Source organism: Camelus dromedarius, chromosome 32 (assembly GCF_036321535.1).
Source record: "Camelus dromedarius isolate mCamDro1 chromosome 32, mCamDro1.pat, whole genome shotgun sequence".
In the NCBI taxonomy this organism is placed as follows: domain Eukaryota; kingdom Metazoa; phylum Chordata; class Mammalia; order Artiodactyla; family Camelidae; genus Camelus; species Camelus dromedarius.
The window spans coordinates 11,318,819-11,344,423 of NC_087467.1; the positions used below are offsets into that span (position 1 = coordinate 11,318,819).

General features: G+C 43.7%; 1 protein-coding gene across 1 annotated transcript in view; it reads left to right on the forward strand.

The window, feature by feature from the left end:
* The first annotated feature begins 2,469 nt into the window (after window positions 1–2,469).
* CDH2 (cadherin 2) overlaps window positions 2,470–25,605 on the forward strand; it is a 194,193-nt gene continuing 171,057 nt past the window's right edge. The window contains exon 1 of the mRNA XM_031439018.2: window positions 2,470–3,583. Coding sequence (XP_031294878.1) covers window positions 3,524–3,583 — 60 coding nt within the window. The 5' untranslated portion in view covers window positions 2,470–3,523. The remainder of the gene's footprint in view (window positions 3,584–25,605) is intronic.

The window sequence follows — 25,605 nt, forward strand, 5'->3', positions numbered from 1 at the left end:
AGAAATCAAGGGATTAGGCTGATTTTCAGTGTATGAGCCCAGCCTTAGTTTTAATTATTAATTTTTGTGTTTTTCCCCCCATCACACTCCCTCCACAATCAAGCTGTTTCTCTGGGTCACTGCTGAGGCCCCTGCAGCCTTGGAGCTATGCAAGCTGGTAGAAAGTTAGCCTTAGACTGGCAATACTTGGAGCAGACGCTGAAAATCTGACAGTTGGCTCACCACTTGCCCAGAGGAATGAAAGGCCCCATTAGGTTACCTTTAGAATGTGCCGTGGAGGTACCGTTTGTGTCGGATGCCAAAGTCAATGTTAGATCTACTTTCATGAGCATCAAGTGAATGCACAAATCTCCAATCATACATTAGACTAGGCCATTCCTTCTTGTGATCAAAGGCGGGTTAGCAAGAGTTGGCTGGCCATGTGATCAAGTTAAACTAAGACAAGATTCCAAAGCAAGCCACAACCATTGAAGAGTGAGAGGCATGGACGTCAGACATGCAATTAAAAAGTAAAAACTAAAATGCTGCACGTGCTTACCTGTATGATTGAAAACTACTGGAGTCAGAGAATTAGCTGACTGTCAGGAATTCCAAAGGAGATTCTGAATTCCTAATAAGAGTTTAATTTATAAGGGGCCCGATGTTTAACGTGTCAAGCTAATAACACTAACAAGTGATAGTTACTCCTGCTGAAATCTCTTCTACCTTTAAATTAGAGTGGCAAGAAACTTCAGTGGCTACTGCTGGGAGTGGCGAGGACGTAACTGCGGCCTCCTGTCCAGGATCACAGCCTAATTTTTAGGCATGGAGATGGCCTCTGTAAATCCCACTTTGGAATACAACAAACCACATCCCCATATTGCTACTAAACGTCTTACTACTATGCCTGACTGTCTGAAAATGGAATTTAGAAGTACCCTACTGCAAGGAGAAATTTTAGGGCAATTAATAATAGTGTGACAATAATCTCCAGCAAGGAAGGAAGAGAAAGAACAAGAGGAGTCCTTTGTTTTTAAATTTAATTAACATGGCCTTCCTGATTCTTCTGAAAAGAAAATCCAGGAAGAATTTTTGAGTTTCATTTCTAAAAGGCCTACAATATTATGTTTTAATTAAAACTGAATAAACTTCCCTATGAATTTTGAATTTTTAAAAACCTAGCCAGCAACAGTACATTATTAAAAGCTGCATCACTTACACCAAAGAAATACTCGATTTTTAGAGATTCATTATCAAGTTCTTAAATGATCAGTATCCTGAAACTCAAATTCAAATAATGCTCAAACTTCTGTTACCCGAAGCAGTATTGTTCATTAACTTCAACGAAGTTCAACGACCTCCGAAGTGTTGAAACACTTAAATAAAACCGGTATTTTCATCTACCTGAAAAGCCTAAAAAAAAAAAAAACAGGGTTCTGAAAAAAACGTATTACCTCGCCAAAATCAATTGCTCCTCACCCCTCCCTCCATTCCACAAATGCCTGTAACCCAAACTTGTAAAGTCTCTCACTTTTTGTGTTCCACTCCACGTTTATTCCTTAAAAGGATGAAGCAAAAATCCTTGACTTGGTGCGAACTCTGAATCAGTCGTTTTATCTCTTAGATAATCCTATTTTCACGGCAAGTTTTGGCTTTTAGGTTGTTTCCCCCTTTTTCTTTCTTTACTTTTGTTGTTGTTTGGGGTGGTGTAGGGAGGGAGTCAAAGTCCCTTAAACCATTTGTTTAAAAATGTCAACAGCACACTAACGAGGAGAAACAGAAAACGGGAGATTTCAGATAAAATAAGATGCACCCTCAAACCCCCAGAGGGAAAAATAACAAAACAAACACACAAACTTGGGCTGTCCAGCACATCCGCAAAGGAGGGAAGAGTTGCGCGCGCCCGAGGGAAGCCGCGGGGCCTCCGCCCTCCCGGCCCGCAGGTGGCTCGTGGCAAACGTCGCAGACAACCAGGGCCACGATGGGCTTTGTCGGCGTCGCTAGTTGGCTGTGTCTGCCCTTGCCCAGAAAAACAGTCTTTCTCAAAAGAATGACAGAACAGAAAGAGAAGCGTGCGTTAGGCTACGAAAGAGGCATTCGCCTCCACTGCCTAATCCCTATCTGATTCCCCATCGCGGTCCAAAAATGAACCTGCCACCAATCAAGTTGCTGCGCAAGTTCTTTTATTTCCCGCAGCCCCTCCACCTGCCGGGGCGGTGCTCCGCGCACCCCAGGCTTCCCTCCGGCGACCCCCCGCGGGCTGCAGCAAAAATGGGGCGCTTCGGCGGGGCGGGGGCGGGCGGCTGCCGCGGATCCGGCCGGCTACCGCCGCAGCTTGGTGGCCTCCGATTGGCCACGACGCGGGCGGGGAAGCTCGGCGGAGGAGGAAGGCGGGGGCGAGGGCGGCGGCGGTGGCGGCGGGAGGGGATCGGCTCCGGGAGCGGGCTGCGCAGCCGGGCAGCACGCGGGGCGGGCGGGCGCGGGGAGAGCGGCGGCGGCGGCTCGTCCTGGTCGCGCTCGCGGAGGCCGAGTAGGGCGCGCGGGCGGCGGCGGCGGCGGGGAGTGTGGTGGCGCGCGCGAGTGAGCGGCGCGGGGCGAGGACTGGCGGGCGGGTGACGGCGCGCGGGCAGCAGGGGCGGCCGCGGCGGCAGCTGCGCGGGACGGAGCCGCGGCGGGAGCGGCCGCGCCGGCCCCTGGCCTCACCCCCGCGCGGCCACAGGCCGGAGACCAGACTCCCAACTCTCCGGGGGACCGGAAAAAGGAGCCGAGAAGCGGTCCTCAGTCCCCACGCAGCAGAGGCGCCGGGCGGCGGGACTGCTGCCCTTTGTGGGCGCAGCGCGCACGGCCAGGAGATCCCTCCCCGCGGCGCCCTCCACAGCGTCTTCGTCGTGCCAAGCGACCCTGGAGAGGGGACCCGGAGAAAGCAAAACCCCGAGCCCTAAACCTCGCGTTGCGGAGCTCCTGGGGAGCGCCAGCCGCTTCACTTCCACCTCCGCATCCTCCACGGGCCAAGGTCCCTGCCGCCTGCATCCCTCCTGGCTTCCGCTGCGCTTTGGGCCGGAGCAGAGCCGCCTGTGCTGCCACCGCGGCCGCCCACACACACACACACACACACACACACACACACACACACACACACACACACACACACACACACACACACACACACACACACACACACACACACACACACACACACACACACACACACACACACACACACACACACACACACACACACACACACACACACTCACACCCCTCACGCGCACTCCCTCCTTCTCCCCCGCCCCCTCCCCAGCTCCTTGATCTCTCGGTCTGTTTTATTACTCGTGGTGCGAGTCCCGCGGACTCCGCGGCCCGCTATTTGTCATCAGCTCTCTCTCCATTGGCGGGGAGCGGAGAGCAGCGGAGAAGGGGGTGGGGTGGGGAGGGGAAGGGAAGGGGGTGGAAACTGCCTGGAGCCGTCTCTCCGCGCCGCTGTTGGTGCTGCCGCTGCTGCCGCCGCCGCCTCCGGCTCCTCACTCGGCCCCTCTCCGCCTCCATGTGCCGGATAGTGGGAGCGCCGCGGACCCTGCTGCCGCTGCTGGCGGCCCTGCTTCAGGTACGCAGCGGTCCCGGCGGGCCGGGCCGCGGGCGGGGTGGGGCGGGCGGCGCCGGGTCCCTTTGTTCCCCGCGCCGCTGCGGGGCCGGGCTGCGCACCCGGGAAGGGAGGTGCCGCACCGTGCGGCCGAGCTGCGCAGACACGAGGCTCGGGTCGGGCGCCGGGGCAGGGCTGCCGCGGCCAGCGGGTCTCCCACGCCTCTCTTGGCGGGTTCCGAAAGGGGCTGATTGCCGGCCCCCTCTGCTCCTCGTGCGGTGTAGGGCGAGCTCGCGGGGGGGGGTGTCTCTAGGCAGCAGAAGGAAGAGAGAGGATAGCACTCGGTTTTGCAGTTTTCTACGCCTCCCACTCCTCGCATTGCACTTTGCTCCAATATTTTTGTTTATTTCTGCAGGGATGGGTCGCGAGTTTGCAGTAGGAATTCTCACTCTGGTGTCTTAGTTACGGGACTTGCCTCCACCCCACCCCACCCTGGCACCCGCGCGCCTCCCGGTGCCCGAGGGCTCCACTGTCCTATTGTCTTTACCCCAGCTTGGAGTTGCTTCCTATTTTTGTTCTCCTGCCCTAACAATTTTCTGTGTCGGTCCTACCTGGAAAGAAAATCTCGCCCCCTTGCCCCGAATAGTCTACGCCGGTCGGTGCCTCGGCACCCAACCCCTGGCCCCGCACCGTCCCTTATCCCGCCGGGCGGGGAGAAGTTCCGTTATTCGGCTATTATTCCTCTCCTTCTGTCCGGCTGCCTCTGCCCTGCGTGCGTCCTGGGGGCGCCTTTACTGGGAGCCCCCGCACTTTTCACGCCTTCAGGAGAGCGCCAGACAGCTTTTCCCTGGAGTCGGTACTGGGAGGCTCCTCCGCGGCAGGAAGCACCTGCTCCAGGCAGGTCTCAGGCTCTCTCCCCACTCTGAGCCGCCGATCCGCAGCCCGGCCGAGCACCCAACTTTCTCTCTGCGTCCGGCCGGAGGATGCCCGGAGGCCCCTCCCGGCTCGTTAGCCGGGTCCGGGGAAGCGATGCCGCGCGCCGTGGCCACGACCCCCGAGCAAAGTGGGTGTCAGACGGGGGTCGCGCGTCTGCCCCCGGTGGCGGTGGGGGCCCGAAGCGGCTGCGGGAGAGGGGCGTGTCCGCCCTCCCTGCCTGGCAAGGTCTCCGGGGAAATGTGCCCGAGGGGCCCCCCTGCGCACTGCCGGCCGCCGGGGGTGGCCAGCCGGTGGCCGCCCCAAAAAGTGCGAGCGAGGCTTGGAAGGACCTCTACGCCTGGGACGACCAGGGCAGGGACAGATGGTGCGGATCGTCCCCCTCTGTGGTCTTCACGGGTCAGGGCCTAGCGCGCTCCGGCCTCGGGCGCCGGGGGCGGGACGGGGCCGGCGCCCGTGGTCTCGCGCGCGCTCTCCCGCCGCCCCCTAGAGGGGTGTGGGCCGCGGCCGCACTGAGCCCTGTCCATGGTGCGCCGAGAAACCCTGCCCGGCTCCCCGCTCTCCTCCCCCGGGTCGTGCTCTCCCACTTTCCGGCTCTTTTCCTCCCACTGGCTGTCGGGCCGCCGGGGTCCCGCCGTTCCTTTCTCCTTTCTTGGGTTTCTCCTTTTGTTCTTTCGTCTCCTGCTGGTCTTTCTCTCTCCCCTCCCCCCACCCGCCAGTCCGCCCCCTTGGCTTTCTTCTGACTCTGGGGTTTCAGGACTATTAGACTAGACATTTTTGGCCTCTGCACTTTTGGGGAGTGGATGGAATTTCTAACTTGGGGGAGGAGACCTGCCAGTCACTTGCCAACAAAAGTACCTCCTGTTATAAAACCGCCCTTTATTCTTGGAGCGCACACTCATTCTTTTACCTCTTGTCACTTCATTTATTGTTTCTTCTTTTAAAATGGGGTTTATTAAAGAGGTTAGGCTGAAGGGAGAAGAAGAGGGGAAAAAAGTGCTACTTCAAGTGTTTCAAGTTAAAAGGAAGGCAAGATAAACTTGAGAATCCTGCGGACATTAGATTTCTTTTTTAAAACAAAGATGCCATAGATTTAAAAAATCTTGTTTTAAGAAACAGTACGGTTTGGATATCATGGAGTGGTCTTACTAGTTTACAAGCAAATTATAATAAATCCTAAAAGTGCGAGTCTGGCAGTAGATGGTATGCCCAGTAACTTTTTGATCTGAAAGTAAGTTTTAATTGAATATTGTGCAGTGAAGTTAGGACAGGGGGAGACATTTGTTGGTCATTAATGCTATGGGATTAAATGTGGCGCTACTGGAGCAATCTCATTTCCTCTTTGAGTCATCTGCCTTGAGGGCCAGGTGTGAATTTTGAAGATCATTTTCTTTCTTTCTTTCTTTTTTTCTTGAGCATTTAAAAATATCATTTATAAACATCAAATAACACGCCTCTCTTTTTCACTGTATGTTCTTTCTCAGTTTCTTCTAGGCTGATGTCATGTTGACTTTTGTAAACCTTGACGAAAGGGGAGATTAAAACTTTGTCATCAAGTTGTTTGGCAGTCTTCTGATTGAAGCAGTAACATTGAGTGATTTGCAAGGTTATCAGAAGTGGAAGCAGAGCAGTATATGCAGCAACAGTTTTAGGGTTAAGTGCACCATGTGGATTGTACATTCTGAGATTGGAAATGACTTTGTGCTGATGATCTGCTTTACTCACCAGAATAACAAAGATCTATCCTCAAGGTGAACACGGTGCCTCTGCAGTCATCTGCTTTTAAAAGGCTAGTTGTTGTTGTTGTTGTTGTTGTTGTTTGCAGGCCAGGCTAAGGAGTCAAGAGTTTTAGAAAAGAGAATGAGTAGGTTATTAGTGTAGATACCAAGCTGTCTTATTTTTTCATACTGGTTAAAGAAGAATAATTGAATATTCAGAAGGACTTCATGCCTTTAATTAACTGAAGTGTTCTTTGTTTTACTTGGAACACTTTTTTTTTTCACTTTGAGAGATTCTTTGCTAGTTGATTCTGTTACCTAGATTTACATAATTCTAGTCAACTTTGCATGTTATGATATTCAGCTTTAAGATTGTCTCTGTTCTCCTTCATTTTAGCCTGAAGTATTAGTATTGTCCTGTAAAAAAGAAGCAGATTTTGAGCATTAAACTTCACTGATCAAGGGATATCAAAAAGTTATGACACGCTTTCCTTTTAAATTATACTAGTGACTTCCAAATCCTTAAGTAGATTTATTATCAGGAAAAAAAAATCAATTTTACTTTTACTACCCATGCAGTAATTAATAGATTAGAAACCTGTTTATTTTTTCTAGTTCACATTTTAATTGCATAGCTCCATTGTTCTAATTTAAATACGCTTGTTGGGTGATGGAGCATCAAGGACATCACCTTAATATTCAGAGATATTCTGGATTCTTAGTCTTATCACGCAGGTCCTGCTTTGAACCCTGGATAAGGATGTATGAAAAAAGAGGCATAAACCATATGTGATTTTCACCTATTAGGTATAGACTTTGAAATGATTAACATTCAACACATGAAATGTTTAAAGAAAAAAAAAGCTTTGTTTTAGTATGTGGAAAATCTAGGATACAATAGCCATTTTAAGTATAGAACACATATATATTCTCCATGTTTATTTGATTTTCCCGTGTTTATAACAAGTTCTTGCACAAGTAAAGGAGAATTAGCATAGTTGGTGTTCACAGTTTATTCTACTTATGTGTGTCTTTGTCCTTTTTTAAACTTGTTGCATGTGGCCATTACTAATAGGTGGTGCATTGCAAACCTACTAGGTACAATTTGAAAAATAATTTGTGTATCCTAAAATATTATTTTAAGCATTTTTTAATGATACATGTATACACAAATTTAAATTATATATAATTCTTGAAGCCTTAATTGCAAGTTCAGAATTTACTTACAGAGTACACTTTTTGAGTTTCATACCTTCATCAAAATCAGCCCTGACCTTCTTCCAAAAGTTTGGACTGAGATTTTTAAGAGGAAGTTCTTTTTAGATGGTTTGTATTTTTTACATATAGAGACACAATTCTTCTTGCAGCAGATTGTTTTGGTGACAGTGTATTGAACCAAACTGTGCTTAATTTCCGTTTTCATTAAAAATCTTCAATTCTTAAATCCGTTGTGCCTCATTAAGCTTTAGGGTTATTAATCGAGAAATGTCAAGACTTAAAGCAACAGTTAATCTTGCTTTAAAATGCCTTTTAAAAAAAACCCTAAGTAACTCAAATCCCCATTCTGTTTTCAAAGGGATAGTCTCAAGTTAGAAGAGTGACTTTAAACAAAAAATCAGAGCTGTTATTTAAGAAATGTAGTGTTTGTGTATACTTTCTATCACTTTTGCCCAAGTTAACATCATTCAGATTTGTTCTTTTGGCTCAAATATAAAACATAATAAAGTTTAAGCACTACACAGACTTGTGGTGAATTTTATCAACCATTTAAAAAGTATGATAGATTTGGAATTTGGATTTTGTTATTTGAGTAATCATTTGACATCTGCCACTAGTACACTTTCTAGAATCTACTTTCAAGTTGGGTGAAGAACTATAAGTTGAAACATAATTTGTACTAACAAATCATTATGCTTCGCATTTCTGTTTTTCCCTTTTGAAAATTTATTTTTGTCATAATTTTTCAGTAAATTGTATCAGTTAACTTGAGCACATGCTGGTCTTCGTATATTTAACTAAATGTCGGTAAGTTTTAAATTAAACCACGCTGTTCATGCCAGGGAGGAGGTATATATAGATATATTAAGAGCTGCATCTACGAATACAAAGCGATGAGTTTAAAGTAGGCAGAAGGTGAATTGGGGAACTAAGTAGGACCTTCTGAGAAATTTGATTTGTGTTATAATAGAGTTTTTAAAAGGAAACTTGAAGTAATGCATAAATACTGCTCATTCCTATACTTGGTTAGCCTCTTTAGGACTTAGTGGACTTTCTTGTCTGAGCTTCCAGCTGTACTTAGGGCACTCAAGGTCTTGAGTTGCATGTGTATGTATATGTATGTAATAACTTTGTTTTGTGCAGATGAGCTGCCCTCATAAAGTGTCAAGGGCAAGAGCTGGGGTCAAGGGCAAGAGCTAGGGTCAAGGGCAGGAAGCCTGGGGTTCTAATCTGGTCCAGATGTTGTTCAGTCTCTTAAACTCCAATGACCTCATTTTCCTCAATAATAAAATCTTGGGCCTGGTTGGATTAAGTTGCTCTCTAAGGGACTTTCTAGTTCTGTGACTCTGGGGGCTGCTTAAAATATCCCAAAATGATACCTTTTCAAAGATGTTGGAATGACTAATTTTCAACCTGAAATGCAGGGATTTTCAGATACTCAAAGTGACAGAGTATGATTTTTGAGGGGTTGTTAACAATAGTTTATCATATATGATAGGTTAGAAGACATCTGTATTTTTTATATGCTTGACTTTTTTAAGTGTTTTTTTTTTTTCCATTGACTGCTGCTTTTACCACTAAAAGCAAACTATTTGGGAGTGGGGGTAAGCGAGAGTTCAGCTTCAAGGAAGGGAAGTCTAATATTACTAAGAATAAAAATTATGTACTCTATTACTTTATGCTTTTATGTTTCTTTGCGAGAAGGTAGTCTCCAGGAGAACCATCAAACTGAGTTATGTGGGTCAGCATTAAGAATATAGCCCTTTGAGCTAGCAAGTTCTCCTCTAGTCATTTTTACAGATTATGTCTGTATTCATGATGTACATATGATGTATATACACATATAAGGATATGCATTGAAGCATTGTTTATAGTTACAAAGGATTGGATGTGTTGGATCTCTGAAAGTCCATTAGTAGGAACTGATTTAATAAATTATGCAGTAATGTGCAGTCAAATTTGAGAGCCCCTACTGTGTGGAATAAAACATTTTAGTTCTACTTCCATGTCAAGAAAATGATTGTTAAAACCACCCAATGTTTTTGGCCATAGTCATGCACCTAGAAAACCTTCAGGGAAGGACAGCCAAAATCATCAGTGGGATTTCAGGGCCTCTGAATGAAGAGAAGTTGGACAAAGACCACCAGATAGAAGCTATGGATAGAAGATAGAAGAATAAAAATTCAAGCAGTGTAGACCTAAGATGAAGATGACCTAAATTAACACTAGAACATCATAAAATTGGGTTGAGAACAACTATAGCAGGCTGAACTGTGAGTAAGTCAAAAAGAAGATGGGCTAATTTAATGGGGAGTTAATGTGATAGATAAGTTTCCATGTTATGTCATGGAATGACCACACTGTGCTGAGTTATCTGTGCCTGAGAGAATATACTAGTTGGTTAAACCGTTATGTATTTCTTATTTCTTATATTCTCTTGACTGGATGAATATTTCATTATTTGTCTGTTCTGATAGTGAAAAGATAATCTAAAGTGGACCATACTAGTACCTAGAACTTGAGACACAGAAGAACATTTAGTATTGGAATCAGATGTTCTGGTCTACAGCCTCGGTCAACAAAACTCTTTAACTTGGGTTTATTTTTCCCAAGTAGCATTGAAAGAATTAGTTGGGTGATGCTTTTAAAACAGCTTGAGTCACTTAAAAGGAGGTGCTATTATAAATACAATATGGCATTCGTAATCAAGCAGCTTGGAGAAGTATTTGATCCATGATCTGTTCTCAGGGTTCCATTTATAAAGTATACCTACCTGTACTATTCTTTATAAATTTAAAATAAATAAATAAATAAATATACTAAAAATAAATAAATAAAATAAAAAATAAATAATATTGTAATTCTGTATGATATATTATAATTTTAGTATTATTTTTATGTTAATTAAAAGAATTAATTTGACAGTATACTTATGTACAACCATATACTATAATTTTAATACTGGTTTTGTGTTAATTTTTTGAAAACATGTTACTTGACCATCATAATTTAAAATATTTATACAAAGGGGGAAAGTACGGCTCAGTGGTAGAGCACATGCCTAGTATTCATGAGGTCCTGGGTTTAATCCCCAGCACCTCCATTAAGAAATAAATAAATAAACCCAATTACCTACCCCACAACAAAATTATAAAAATAAAATACAAATAAAATATTTATACAGAGATTCACCCCCCCAATTTTGATATATAATTTGTTTTGTTGGATTAAGGAATTAGTTTTTAAAAAGTTAATTAAAAGATCATAATTTGGAATCTTTATTATTCCAGAATTTATTGGAACTAGAAATGTGAAATTACTCTTTTTATCTTCACTATTAAAATAAATTTTGAGTTTATTCAACTTCTGTTGCATTAAATATCAAACTTTTGCATTACTGCTTCCAGTAAGGATTCCCATATGCAATGTTTTTCCCATATGCAGTTCTAAGACATTTTACAATTTAATTTTTAGTAATAATCAAAAGTCATTCATTTAACTCAGAAGAGGGCATATACCAGGTAAAAAACTATTTGAAACTTCACATATTTACTGCCATCTCTTCAAATCTTTTTTTTTTCAAACCAATGTCTCATAGTACGAAACCTTAAAAATGAAGTATTTTTAATTTCAGGGAAGGAAACTAATATGTTACCTCAGTTAATTATTTCTATAACATTGTGACATAGGTGGTTTTATTCCCATTTTAGAGATGTTGAAAGTGGAAGTCAGACATTGTGAGTATTTATTGTGAGAATCCAGAGTAAAACTGTATCTGTTTGTAGTAGAGGTCAGCCTGACTGCACGGTTCTCTCCCTCTGCCAGGCCAGGACCCCTTTAAAATGATACTCAGGGAATGAATATCGAATTAGAGGGGAATTTTAATTCCTCACCACTGAATTTATAAGGTTTTTGTAAAGTAGTCAACTTTTGAGTTACATTTTCTATTCAATTTTAACCTTAGCTGTCTTGACTTATTTTGGTATCTGATGCCAAAATTTAATGTCTTGTTAGGACTTTTGTTCTTTTTTTTTTTAAAAAAGTCCTTTTAGAGAAAGAAGAAAAAAAATCTTTGTAAATGATTCATAATCAGTTTTCTAATGTTCTTCACATCGTCTTGATCAACAAATAATATGTTGATAAGTACTCAAAAAATAATTTTTCTCTTAATCCTAGAACTTAAAGTACTTTCTAAAAGCCAAGGAAGCCTCAGGCTATGCATTTTTTTTGAAACTGTTTTTTTCGGCCTTCTTTTCTGTAAAAATAAATTCAAGAGATTCTATCACTAGGTGTTGAAATATTTTAATGTTTAATGGCACATTTTCCACATTTGTATAGTTTGAATTACTTTTTCTCCCACAAATGAAATTAGTTGGCATCTTTTAAAAAATATATTATGTCCACATCGCGAAAGGACCTACTACAGCAAATTTCTGTGAATGTTTTGTGGGGTAACTGAGTACACTCTGATTTGTTTGCTGCCCAGAAAGCCTAGAACTATTTTGTTTGTAACTTGACCTGTTGTTGGTGGGTGGATACAGTTGGCTTGACTGTAATCGTGAACAAAACGTCTGTTGGTTGTGGAGCTGTTAAGTGAACCCTGAAGTAAATGACTAAGAAAAACATTAAATTTAGTGAGTTTAAAGGGTATAATTCATTCCCTCTGCTTAATATAAATCTTTAATAAACTAGAGGCTGTGACCACTTTAATTTTTTTTTCTTTTATTGTCTTAATTGGTGAACACAACAGTTCAAAGTTTGAAGTTCATTCTTTATGGCTTTCTGGCCCAGTAAAGAAAGAAAAGTGTATTTTGTGGAGTCAGAATACGAGCCTTCCCCAGCTCCTTTGGTACCCACCCCCAGAAGAGTCTCTCTGGGGCCTGCATCTCCAAGATTGGGTTCTCATGTCTTGCTTCCTGTATTATATTTCAGGAAATTCAAAATTGAAAATTTGCACACACACACACACGCTCATCCTTTATGGAAATATCAAATACATACAGGACAGTGCATATATTAGTGGATAACCTGCTGGGTGTACATTAATTGAATGTCCTACTAAATCAATGCCCAATCAAGACACAGCATTTCCAGCATCCCAGGAGTACCCTCTTCTGATTGTAACCATCCCTTCAGCGGTAAATATTTATTTGACTTCTAATAGCATAGATCACTTTAGCTTTTTCCTGTACTTTGTGAAGTCATAGACTCTATGTTGTTTGGTAGCTGGCATCTTCCACATAAATCTATAGAATCGTCTGTATCTTTGTGACATATATATATTTTTAATAGTCACAAAATCAGGAAAGACTCATGGACACTATAGAGGTATCTGAGAGGTTAAGGAAGGTGAAAATTGATTTAAGAACAAAAATAAGAACAGACTATTTCATTGCAGCTAAAGGTCACTTGAGTGTTTATGGTGTCAAACCACGAAACACCTTTTGTGGATTTTCCTACTTGGATAACTTCTTCTGGAGTTCTGGCAAATGGGCAACATTGCTTCAGCCAAAAGCCAAAGGCATCTGGATTTAGGAAGTTATGGCTTTTCCTGCCCTTCCCTTTATCAGGAGGAGGGTGGAGACAAAGCACTAAATATCTTTTTGACTTGAAGTCTTCAAGCAGAAGGTTGGGGTGTTAAGACTAATCTTTCAGTGATGCTTCTTAATACCTTCACTGAGCTGACTAGTGACCCACTTCTCAGTGAGGCCCTACCCAGGTTTATCTGTAAAGAGGTTAAGTCGGGGGTTACAGTTCCACACACCAGCTACTTTTCCGGTTGTCAGTGCATCTTTGGGTATTGTTGATCCTCTTTTGTGTTTGTGTAGCTTTGGTTGCTATGAAAGATGCAGAGCACCATACTTGTCCCAAGGTCTGTCTTTCTGGAGGCCTTTGCTGTGTGTTTACAACAGCTGTTCGGTAGACCTAGATTCTAGGTGGAGGGTGGAGGGCTGAGGAACCCACATCCAGAGGTAATGACCCACCGAGGATTTGTTTCCTTCAAGGCAGTCCTAATTTATTTGTGTTTGTACATGAGTGAACTTTACTTTCCAGTATTTAAAAAGACACTACTCTTTGTGTGGCTCTAGCCTGTTGATACCTAATTTGTACTTCACTTGTGTTTCACCCTTACACATAGTTTTTCTACCATAAAAGCAGTTGTTTTCATACAGTGTTTGTGTTTCCGGCATTAAATTTGATTTCCATTTCTGTCTTTTTTGTTTGACAGATAACTAAGAACATCTGGGGAGAAGCGCATAAACATTGATTTACTTTACCCATTGATTTATAGCTAAGTACCTTGTAAATGAAACTGAGTTAAATCTGTGATTTGGTTTATGGTCGTTTCCTTCATTTGAGGTGGTCTCAGTGGAGCTTTGTTTAGAAGGGAGATAGTGGTAAGTTTGAAGGTAGATAACAATGGATTATGTGCAGACAGCTTATAACATTTTATAGCCTGGAGTAAAAGCATTTTGGAAAACAGTGAGGTTACTTTTTTTTAGTATTTGTATATGTAATGGATTTGTTAAGAAGTGTCAAGATTCCGATATCTTATTTTCTGCAGTCTTGGTTCTTTATAATTAAAAAAAAAATAAATATGTGTATATGTGTATATATACACACATATATATGTATATGTATATACAGCTATGTACATACACACATATATACAGATGTGTATATACTTATGTATGTACAGATATGTATATACATATATATACAGATATGTGTGTATGTATATATATATTTTTATATATATGTATGTGTATATTTAAATATAAAAAATGTGTTTCTGGAATGGTACTCCATTGGCTATGCCAAGATATAAATTGAGACTATCCACCTCCAAACACCTCTTAAACTGCATGCTATATCAAATTGTATTTACCTCCTTATATTTTCACATTGAGATATTTTACTTATCTGAAATCTATTTTTGTACGTGGTAAGAGGTAGGGACCTTGCTTTCTTTTTCTCTGCAGATTTTATACGTATAACACACATCCACACAATAACACATGAGTGGCTGTCATTCGTCAAATAAAATTTCGGTTTTTCTAAGCTGAAACGCTTCCTTTCTTAAGTACAAATTGCCGAAGATCTTCGGATCTCCTTTCCCTCTCTGATTGTGTGACTGTCTAAGGGAGACAATGGTTCAGAATGTGGACTCTGGAGCTGGATGACCTGTTTTTGTGCCCCAGTTCTGACACTTTGTTGTGGTGTGAACTTTGACAGCACGTGTGACGTTTCTGTCCCTCAGTGTGTCTGTTTGTAAAATGGGGGTGATAAGTAGCATCTGTCACTAGGTCATGAAGACTTTGTGGGCTAAGTAAGTATGTTAAGTAAGAATGTAAATCATTTAGAAAAGTGCTTTCCCATGGTGAACAAGATGTGAGATCTTTAATTGAAGATTTGGGGGTTTTATCCAAATATCATCAAGGGATAACTTCATTATTGGAGTAAGTCTGAATACTTGACATGCTCAAAGCTTTGTTCTGTATTCAGTGTTCCGGGGGATAACTTGTAACTCTGCACGGAATACTGCCAGTGTTCCTTAGGTCCCATTCGGAAGCCACGGTTGAAGGACATGTATTTTAACATCCCTCCTTAAATTCTAACAGATGTTGTCTAGGCTGATACAATTAGGGACCAGGATTAATATATATGGAGTGTTATTCTGCCAGCAATTTGATTTGGGAATTACAGGTAATCAAACAGGAGCTATTCTGGTGTCTTCTAGGTTGTTTTTTGGCTTCAGTGATTTAATTCTTTAATATTCTGGTAAGACACAAGCAGGCGCACGCATCTGTGTGTGTGTGTGTCTGCGCGCACGCTTGTGTTTTGAGACCAGCTTGGAACCAGAGTAAGAAACGTGATGATGAGGACCCAGTAGGGAGGAGAGAGTGGAGGGTAGTATTGCCATATTGGTTGATGCCAGTAAAGAATCTGCAAAAACAGAGTGAAGGTAGATTTATTGTTCTTGTAAATGTGGATGATTTATTGACAGTTAGATGCAGGAAATGTGCCTTTTAACTTAGCTTCATCCTGTCTTAATAATATTGCATCATTTTTGAGCAATTACTACATTCCGGGCATGTTCTGAGTACTTTACATGTATTAACTCATTTAATTCGCAAAAAAATTGTTCCTGTTTACTTATGAGGACACCAGAGCACAGGCAGGTTAAACTGAGGTGCCCAAAGTTATTTTGTTAAATTGTGGAGCTAGGGATTCAAATGCCAGCAGCTGGATGTTAGAGCCTGTGTTCCTAGGTTTGATATTCCTTTGAATGCAGGTAAAAAAATGAAGGCAGTAGTGGCATCGCGTTCTATCTTCTATACGTATGAAGTTCAACCTTCTTAAAACCCTTTTTCTGCTGTAAAATGTGGTTCATGCAGAGGATTATATAAAGCATATATGGAATTTAAACAATAATTAAAGTATACAAAAATATGTCAGTACAACTGCCAGGCAGGTTGAGAAACAATATTACCAGTGCCTTGGAAGTCTCCAGAGTACTGTTCCCATTTTCCACCTTCCTCCCAGAAGTAACAGCTATCTTCATTTTGGTAGTAATTATTCATTGTTTTTCTTTATAGTTTTATCATTTGTTCCTTTTATGTATATGTGTAACTGTGTATGTGTAACTGTGTAAGAGAGAGGTGTTTATATAAATGGATATGTATCATGCATATATGTATAAATGCACCATGCAAATGTGTCTATGCATGTATATGTGTATAAATATAAACATACATGTAATATATAATGTATTTTTTGTGATTTGGTTCTTCTGCTCGGTATTGTGTCTATCAGATTCATTTGACTGAGCTGTGTAGCTATAATGTGTGCATTTTCACTGCTCTAGGTCATTGCGTGCTGTGAATATGGTACAGTTTACTTACTCAGTTCATTGCTGATGGGCTTGTGTGTCTGGGTTCAGAATTTTACCGCATCCCTGTGTATGCCACCTGGGCACACGTGCCAGGGATACCCTAAGGCTGCATTTCCCAAGTTTTAGCTCGCATAAAAATCACCTTTATAGATTCCCGGGCCCATCCCCTGAGCTTCTGATTCAGTACATCTCCAGCAAGCTCCCAGGGATGGAATGCTGGTCTGCTCTGGGGTGTGTACCAAGGAGGAGACTTGCTGGGTAACAAGCTCTGTGCCCGGTCCTCTTTGCTAGCTACTGGGAGAGTCCCAAACTGTCCCACCAGCACCATGTATGTGATTTTGTTTTTCCATAATTTTTGTATATATGTTCTAGTTAAGCTTTAAAACTTTTAACTGTCTGGTGGGCTGCATAATAGTATCTCCTTTTGGTTTCAGTGTGCATTGTTTTAGTTATTAACTAGCTGGAGATCATTTTTAAATGTGTTTTGGCCTTTCGGCTTCCTTGAGGCGTTGTATGAACCCTTGCTCATGGGATAAAGTTTGTAACTTGCCTTGCTGTTTGTTGCCCGTTGCTTTTGCAGAATGTTTTCCATCATGGCTTGTATGGTATCTCTCCAAGGAGTGTGAGCCTCCTGGAAAGGTGACCTGTGATTCAATGTAATATTTGCTGAGTGCTTACTCTGTGCCAGGCCCAGAACTCTGCCTGCATTGTCTCATGTAATCCTCACCTCCAGCCCCTAAAATAAGTATGCATTTTCATCTTTACCCATTTTACAGAAGTCTGAATGAAGCCTGGCTTAACCCATTCACCCAAAGGCACACCTCTCGGAACCCCCCTTGGGCTTGTGCATTGTTCTGCCTGCCTGTTAACAATCAGGTCCTTGGAAGCCTACAAGAATTGACCCAGTGGGAGCAAGATAAGTCTTTCTATTCAAGATTTTGTAGGATTAAAGTTTGGAGAATTTGGACTTTAGAATGAAGACTTAAAGGATCTCAATTCCAGGGAGCACCTTTGGCCTTTTGAATGGAAAAATCTAGCATTGAGCCACAATTAGGATAGGTTACTTTGGCAGTAGGTGATTCCTGTCATTGGCCAAACAGTCCCTTAGTGGTGATTTTAAGAGATGTGAGTAACTGGTGAGTGGTTGACAGTTCTGTGAATTGCCTTGTTTTTCCAGACCTCAAGCTGGCTTGACCCAGAACCGTAGACATTCGGTAACCCAGAGACAGATGTGACTTTCTGTTTCCAGCACTGGGGCTTCGAGCACTTGAAGAGACTTGGTCCTTGGCTCTCAGACCCTCAGCGTCCAGCCTTCCTAGTGGACTTGTGGCCCTGATGGTTGTAGATGGATGTTTTTGGTCCTGGCTTTTTTTTTTTATCTTTAGCCTTGGCCTTTGACACTTTGTAGGTAATTTTGGTGTCTTTGAAGAGACCTGAGAAATAGTGCTTCTTACCCATCTAAGTTCTGGCCAGATAAGACAATAGAGTCAACAGAGAGAGAGAGAACCAAAATACAGCCTTTATTAGTGACAAAGACAAGCGTGGAGAATGTGGAGAATGGATTCCCCTCTCACCTCCCATCAGTAACAGCACTGGGTGAGGGCCAGCCGCCCACCTGGGGATCCCGTGTGTAAGTTCGTCTGCAGCACAGTGACATTCACACTGTGGAGGAAGGCTGGGCCCCCAACAGAAAAAAGATGAGGCAGGGGACAGTCTCTGTACGCCCAGTTATTTCATCCCAACTTGCCAGAAAGGTAGACAGAGGTCAGGAGTGGTGTTGGCAGTGCATCTGCTCTCCTGGGAGGTAGGGGATCAGGGCTCCATTCAAGCTTCCGCGGATTTTGGATGAACCATTGAGTTTGTGTTCTTACCCATCAAGTGCGTGCTCACCGAGAAGAGTGGCAGAGACTGGCCTCTCACAGGATAGTCTGGCTCCCAACCTCATGAAGTCTTAGAAGATCAATAGCTTTACTTTGTAAAGACTCCTCAAATCTAATGGGGCGCCCAAGATGATCACAGCAGCAGAGGCGCACCGCAGAGATGTCGCGAGTTCGGCTCCAGGGCACTGTGATAAAGCAAATACCATGGTAAATGGAGTCGCAGAGTTTTTGGTATCTGAGTGCATGTAAAAATTATGTTTACACTACACTGTGATCTGTTAAGTGTGCAATAGCATTATGTCTACAAATCTATGTACACACCTTAATTAAAAAAATATTTTATTGCTGAAAGGTGCTCACAGTCTTCTGACAATGCGGGTTGGCCGCAAACCTTCAACTTGTAAAAAGCGTAGTATCGGCGAAGTGCAGTAAAGCCAGGGATGCCCGTGGTCGTGCAGTATACAAAGTTGGAAAGCAAACCAATCCTGATCCTAGGAGAGTTTTCCTAGGCAGAATTATGACCCCAGAGCCTGTCCTTGAACGTCCCAAAGACCTTGATGGGGAGCCGGTGGTATCTGAGGAAGGACTCACAGTGGGTGGAGAGAACCCTCCCTGGTCGAGCCTTTCCTGAATGTTAGCTGGGCTAAGCCGCTTGTCTATAATCTGTGACCTTTGAACTAAACACAGAGTTCAAAGGGGAGATGAAGATTTACAGAGACTGACTGTGCTGTACGAGAAGGAAGGGCAGCTCCAGAAGGGTGGGGATTGCCACCGGGGGTCCTTCTGAAGCTCAGACACAGGCGGCAGGCTCTCAAATGCCAGCTTTCTGAACAAAGTCCCGGAAGGCACAGGTAGGTCCCCTCCCCCCAGGTAAATACTCAGTGCAGAGTTGAACCTCCTGCCTGGAGCCTCACCCTGATGAGCTTGGATTTGCAACCAGCGCATTCAAACCTCCTGCGTGGCCTTCCCTAGGAGCCCCTTGAGACTGTTGGCCCGGCGCCGGCGCCAGCACCGGCGCCAGCACCGGCACCGGCACCGGCGTGGGCTCCACTGGGTGGGTGGCTGCGGGACACACTGTCTTGGGAGCAGTTGTTTTCAGTCTCTTACCACTTGCTGTGGGGTTGCTTTGGCCAAAACAGGCCGTCTGCAGGGGAGGATTTCTCCTTACTGTGTAGAGACCAGTCCAGATCGCCTGGTGGAGGCTGACCCCTGAACCCTTGGTCAGGGTATGAGAAGCCGAGATGTGTCTTCCTTTGGCTCTGAATGCAGAGCAGAATTAGAGGCAGACAATCCAGTGCTGCCCTCATAACCCTGTCATTAATAATTTAAAGTGAGAGCCACACAGGGCTCTTGAATTCACTGTCGATTAAAAATAGCAAATATTGTTCTGCTCACTAGTAGATGTTGAAATAATCCGCCTTTTCCTGGGCCTCATCTGTCTCTCCTCACTTAGGCCTGGGGTCACAGGCACCCCCAGGAGTCCTAAGCTGCCTCAGACCTTTACCAAGGCCAGGCTGCTACAGCCCTCACCCCAGAGTCTTCACCATTTGCCTAAGGTCACGCGTGTCCTGCCTCTCTCCCGAGATCCCTGGCTAGCAGCCTTTCCTGAGCTCCACTGTCTTCCTTCTGGGCCCGACCTCTGTAAACAGCCCCCTTCCTGGAGAATAACCACCCTAAGCTGTGGTCACACATCAAGATCAAAATACCCTGTGGTTTAGGAATTAAAGCCTCTTGATGTTAAAAGCTACCTGCCCAACGATCAAAACCCACCGCAGTGCACAATCCAGGCTGCAAACCATCAAGTTAAAACACAGTCAGCACCCCAGAAAAAAGCACCCCTTCTCCCCTGCCTGGAGCCCCAGTACTGTGACTGTTTTGTTCCTCAACACCGGGTTCCTTTTTTTTTTCTTTAATCATTTCTCAAGGTCTCCAGTTAGTACAGCAAATGCGGAAGTCTCTGAAGGGGCCTAGTAAATGGGACCTCTCCTCCCTGAACCAAGTTCTGAACGGAGTGAAATAGAAGCCAGACTGAGACAACAGTTAGGAAAGGAAAATATCCCCAGGGTTCTGATAAGGTCTGGGCAGCAGGGCGTGGCCCTTCTCCCTGGGCTTGTCTCTGGCTAACACAGAAACCCCAGGATTCCACCTGGGAGCTCACTCCGCTGCAGGCGGGGCTGGACCCCCGGCCCCGCCCCCCGCCAGATGCTGCACGGGCTGCGCCAGCTCCCAGCGTGGAAAATGAGATCACCACGCTTGTTTTCTGTGGGCCTGCGACTCTCAGGTTGGGGGAGTAGGGGACAGAGCTGGGCACCAGCAGCCCAGATTGTTCTTTCAAATTCAGCCTTCTGATGAGCTCAGTCCATCCCCCTTCTCGCTAGGGCAGCAGGTCACACGTTTCTTGGTCTCAGGACCCTTTTAGACTCTGGACAATCATCAGGTACCCTAATGAGCCTTTAGAATGTGGGTAATCTTTGTCGTTCTTGAGCATATTCGAAATTAAACTGAGAAAATTATACGGTATTTGTTTAATTCATTTAAAAATATTAAATGCATTATTACATGTGTAACACAAATACCAATTTTTATGAAAAATAGCTGTATTTTCCAAAACAATAATGAAAGTAGTGGGAAGAGTAGCGTTGGGCTGTTACACTTTTGCAAATCTCAGAAGATGGTAGAAGATAGTTGGTGTCCAGTTGGTGTCCTGTATCTGCTTCTGCATTTACTCTCTGAAGGTGTCACACATCACCTGCCCTTTGGAAAACTCCCCTTTACCCTCGTGAGAGAATGGGGGTGAAGAGGAAAACAATGTTGTTCTATGATGGAAATAGTTTTTGCCTTTTCAGTTCCCCTGGAAAGGTCTTGGGGACCCACTGGGGTCCCAAAACCACACTTTGAGAACTGCCATTCAGAGTATGACTGATGCGCAGAGGGAAACAGGTGCGAGTATTCGAATGAGCAGAGTTCCATCCACAGGAAGGCAAGAAGCACCCCCACCCCCCATAGTCTATTGAAATTGTCCAAAGGCCAGACATAAACCACTCACAATGACCAAGGGTAGGAAAGTGCTAGTCTTCCGCCCCCAAGTTGAAACAGAAACTGGTGATGTTAGCGCGCAGGCCTGGTGGGTTTGCTTCTTCACCGCTTAACCTGCTAGAACGCGGCCGGACAGGGTGCTGCCGAGGGAGCAGGGTGCGGGATGACTTTGACCTCTGACGTTGTTATTAACAGAGCCTTCTTCAATGCAACACTTTTCTGGAAGCTGTGGTGTGACTGTGATTTTCTCATGAGAACAATGGTATAATCTGGTTGGGTTTATCTTATCAGGGACTGAAAATTAGATAAATCATCACTATAGCCAGCTCTTCAAATTAAATCAGAGTTACAGGGACTGGAAACGTCAGTAACCATTTTTAAAAAGTGAAGTAACCATTTTTAAAAAGTGAAACCGTGCTCCAGGTTTTATGTAACAGACCTAATTGTACATGAAGTCCAGGGAGTCTGGGGTATAGACAGTGTACGAAGAGTCTGTTACAGACTGTCATTCTGCCCTCACCCATATCACCTACTGAAAATTAATATCCTCGCCGTGATAGGTATTTACTGATAATTTTCCATGTGTGTTTTTAGAAGAGTTTGACATTGGTTGAGGGTAGGGGGAGAGATTTGGGTGACTTGAAAAACAAGATGTAGGGGGAGGGAAATAGCTCAGTGGTAGAGCACATGCTTAGCATGCAGTTGGTCCTTGCTTCAGACTCCAATACCTCCATTAAAAACAAAAACAAACAGAAAAACAAAACAAGATGTTTATAAAAGTTTGACTGGATGTCTTTTCCTCTTCATTTTTTTTCCACAGTGAACAGAAACATTGAAATTGCTCTGTTTACATATATCACAGTCATATTTGAGGATCATATTTTAGGAAAAAGTTCACAATGGCAGGAGGTGGATTTGTCTCTTGGTCATAATTCATATAGGACAATTTCCAGCCCTTAGCCACTGCCTGCGTATGCTTCCTGATTTTTGTGTGTGTGTGTGTGATCAGGCAGTAGTTAAGGGTGGTCCCCAAGGCCTTTTGGTGTAGGTTTGAATATCATCCTTAAATTGACTAGCTAAATGATCTGGGGCAATTTCCTTTCAGTTTGCGTCCTTGCCTGCAAAATAGCACTAGTAATAGTACCCAGTTCGTCAAGTTTTTGTGAGGATTGTTAAGATGTATGCATGGAAAGCATCGTAGCACCGTTCCAGGCGCCTGCTAGGCACTCGATAAATACTAGCCATCACCGATACTCATCAGTGTATTTAGTCAAAGGAATTCCCAAGACGATTACAGACACAATCTGATGCTACGTCCTCTACCACTCGATGAAATTTTGAACATTGTGTATGAGCATGTTGCCGTCTCTGCTAAGTGTAATGAGTTGACAGGGCAACATCAGTGGAAGGCAGGATTGGCCACATCTCCTGGAGTTGCCCTGGGCACTTCTGGAACTTTCAGTGGCGGTTTAATTGCGTAACTGCCTGGGCCACTGTCTCCCTGATTGTGTTACACTTTTACAAGCTGAGTCAACCTGGAGCTGTAGTGTTGCTGTCCTGACATTAGGCATCCAGGACACTTGTTGGTAAACTGTGTGTCTTTTGGGATAGACATCCGACAAAGCCTTGATGCCTAGGCAGCCTCCGCTCACATGAGCTGAAGAGATCGGGGACTGCGAAGATCTCTGTGGACCTTCTGTGATGCCTGTTTGTATATGGTCCTAGGGTTTGACAGGTCCAGCTCCTGAGAAGTCGACACTGTAAACCGCATCTCGGATGAGCACTCAGATTTTTGTCTATCAAGCTATCTTCTAGCTCGGAGCTCAATTTCAGCACACTTGTCCTGTGCCTGGGCCAGCGTTGACACTGTTATTTGACTATTCTCTTTGTCATTCCTTGATTAAAAGAAATGAAAATCAGAAAAAATGAAAGTACTGATCCTCAGGATAGACAAGGACCCATACTAATAATGAAGTTGAAATACAGATGGAAATCACAAGATGGGTCACAGGGGGCGGTGTGTGGCCTCCGTCCAGTATTCTTTGCACCTAAGCTGGTCTAGATTGTATCACGCAGGCAAGGAAGGGTTCAACAACCCACTCACAATGCTGTGCTCTCCCTCCAGGATGGTACATGATGAAACAAAAAACATCCAAGTTCAGGGTTGAACTTCTGCACACTTGAAGCATGTTTCCAGGGATTTGAAATTCAAAGTGTCATCAGTGGCATGACTGACACAGAGAAAAATCTTTAAAGAGTAGCACTAGCTCTCGAATAATCTTCTTAACGTGGCCTCCCACATCACGGGCGGAATCCTGTGAAATGTAACAAATCTGGCAAATATAATTGTATAGGGATTAAAAAAAAGCAGGATTAAAAAAAAGTTTAAAAAAAATTAGTCACGCGGAATTGGTCTTGAACAGTTCTGTGATTCTATTACCGTGTACCCCACCAACCCCTTTAAAAATGTCTTCAGTAATTATTTATTTTTACTTACATTGTCTAGAAGACAGAAGTGCATAGTAAAAGTATTATCACAGCTGTAACACCCCTTCCTCTACGGCCACTACCCCCCCCAACAAATCACAGATCATGGGAGGAATTTCACTTGTTTTCTTTTGTACATGTTTTATGAATGAGTTTTTCTTCTTGGTCTCCTTGGCTTCTTGTCAGTATTCCTATTTCACAAAATTCTTTAAAACTGTTTCTCCAGTATTCGTGTAGCGAAGAGATAAAAGTCTTCACCACAGAACAACTATATCGTAACAATGGCTAATATTCATGGTGGATCAGGTATTATTTTTAAGCCCTTTATATGCTTCACAGCAATCCTATAAGGCCAGTAGTTATTATTATGGTTGGTGATATTATTAAGGAAGAGGCTGAGGCACAGATGAAGTGAAGCTTGTCAAGGTCACATAGATGGTAGGAATGGAGACAGGATTTGAACTTCAGCAGGTTTGCACAGAGGCCCCAGTCTGAACACATTCTTGTCTTTATTTCTATAAAGAAGAAGGGAAACAGACATATAAAGTAAAAAGAGGTTTCTACCTTGGTGGACTGCATTTTATAATTTACTTCTCCGTACTTCAGTTGTTAACCAGATTCCGACCATAGACTATGTGGAGGAGGAAAAAGGAAGTGATCTTAGGTTTTAGGTGGGCAGTCGTCCGAGCCAGAAAGAGAAGAGAAAGACTCCATTAGGTTCAAGCTGCTTTCCAATGTGAAGTTCTGAGGCAGTAATTATCGGTGATCTTGATCAGGAAGAAGAGGAAGAGACGGGGGCTGGGAGAGTCCTCTGTGGCTTCGGTGGGATATTTAAGAGCTTGGATTTAGAGCAACTTGGGGCGAAGTTGGACACCAGAGCCAGTGACCAAGGACAACTATAAAAAATAACCACGACAATGGGACCCTAAGAGAGCAGTGGACTCAGGGCTTGGAAGCGCATGGTCTTGAGACTCCGGAAAAATTATGAGAACAAAAAGCGGTGTCCCTGCGAGTTCAGAACTGGAACAGATAGGCTCAAAGTAACAAGCAGGCAGAACTCCTCAACTCCTATTACACTTCTGTCCTTTTTAGACAAGGAGGTCGATCTTCAGCCTGGGAAGAGGAGAGCAAATACTTGTAAGAGGAAATTGAAACTCAAGATAGGTGAGCTGATTGTGTGAGCGCCCAGAGCTGCACGAAATGAGTTCAGATCCTCTGGCCAGCGTGGACTTCATCCTGGTGGGCTGGGAGGACTCGCAGACTGCTTGCATCTTGGAAGGATGGTGGAGAGCGGGGGGATTACTAAAGGACTGGGGATGGAATAGTGTCCCAAAAGAAAAGCAAAATCCAGAGGATGTGGTGTTCAAACAAAGGAATAGACAGCCCCATGCTGACCTGGGGCAGAATTCTCCAAGCAGTAATGAGGGAAGGTTGGCTTGCAATTTTCATTTTCAGATGTACACAAAAGCTAGGAGATGGCATGGAATTGTTCAGAACAGGAAAAAAAAAGTTGTTTCTTTGTTTCTTTTGTTGCAAAGTTGTTCACCTTGAAGACGAAGGCAGAAAGATAGGTATGCGCTATGTCTGGAGTTCAGCAAGGTTTGGGGAGATGGAGATTCTGGGTTGCATATGTGCACACGCAGTGCTGCACCAGTACTTGTTAAATATGTAGATTCATCCCCCACATCTCTTGAGATTCTGTTTTAGTGAGTCTTGAGTTGGGATCCAAGAATCCAAATTTTTGACAAATGTCCCAGATTACTTGCTCTGCTGAGCCAGTTTGGGAACTACTGGGCTGACGAACAGACATTCCAGGAGGTCGATTCGTGCTGTCATGATAGTATTAATAGGATTGTTACTAACGGCTAATACATTGAA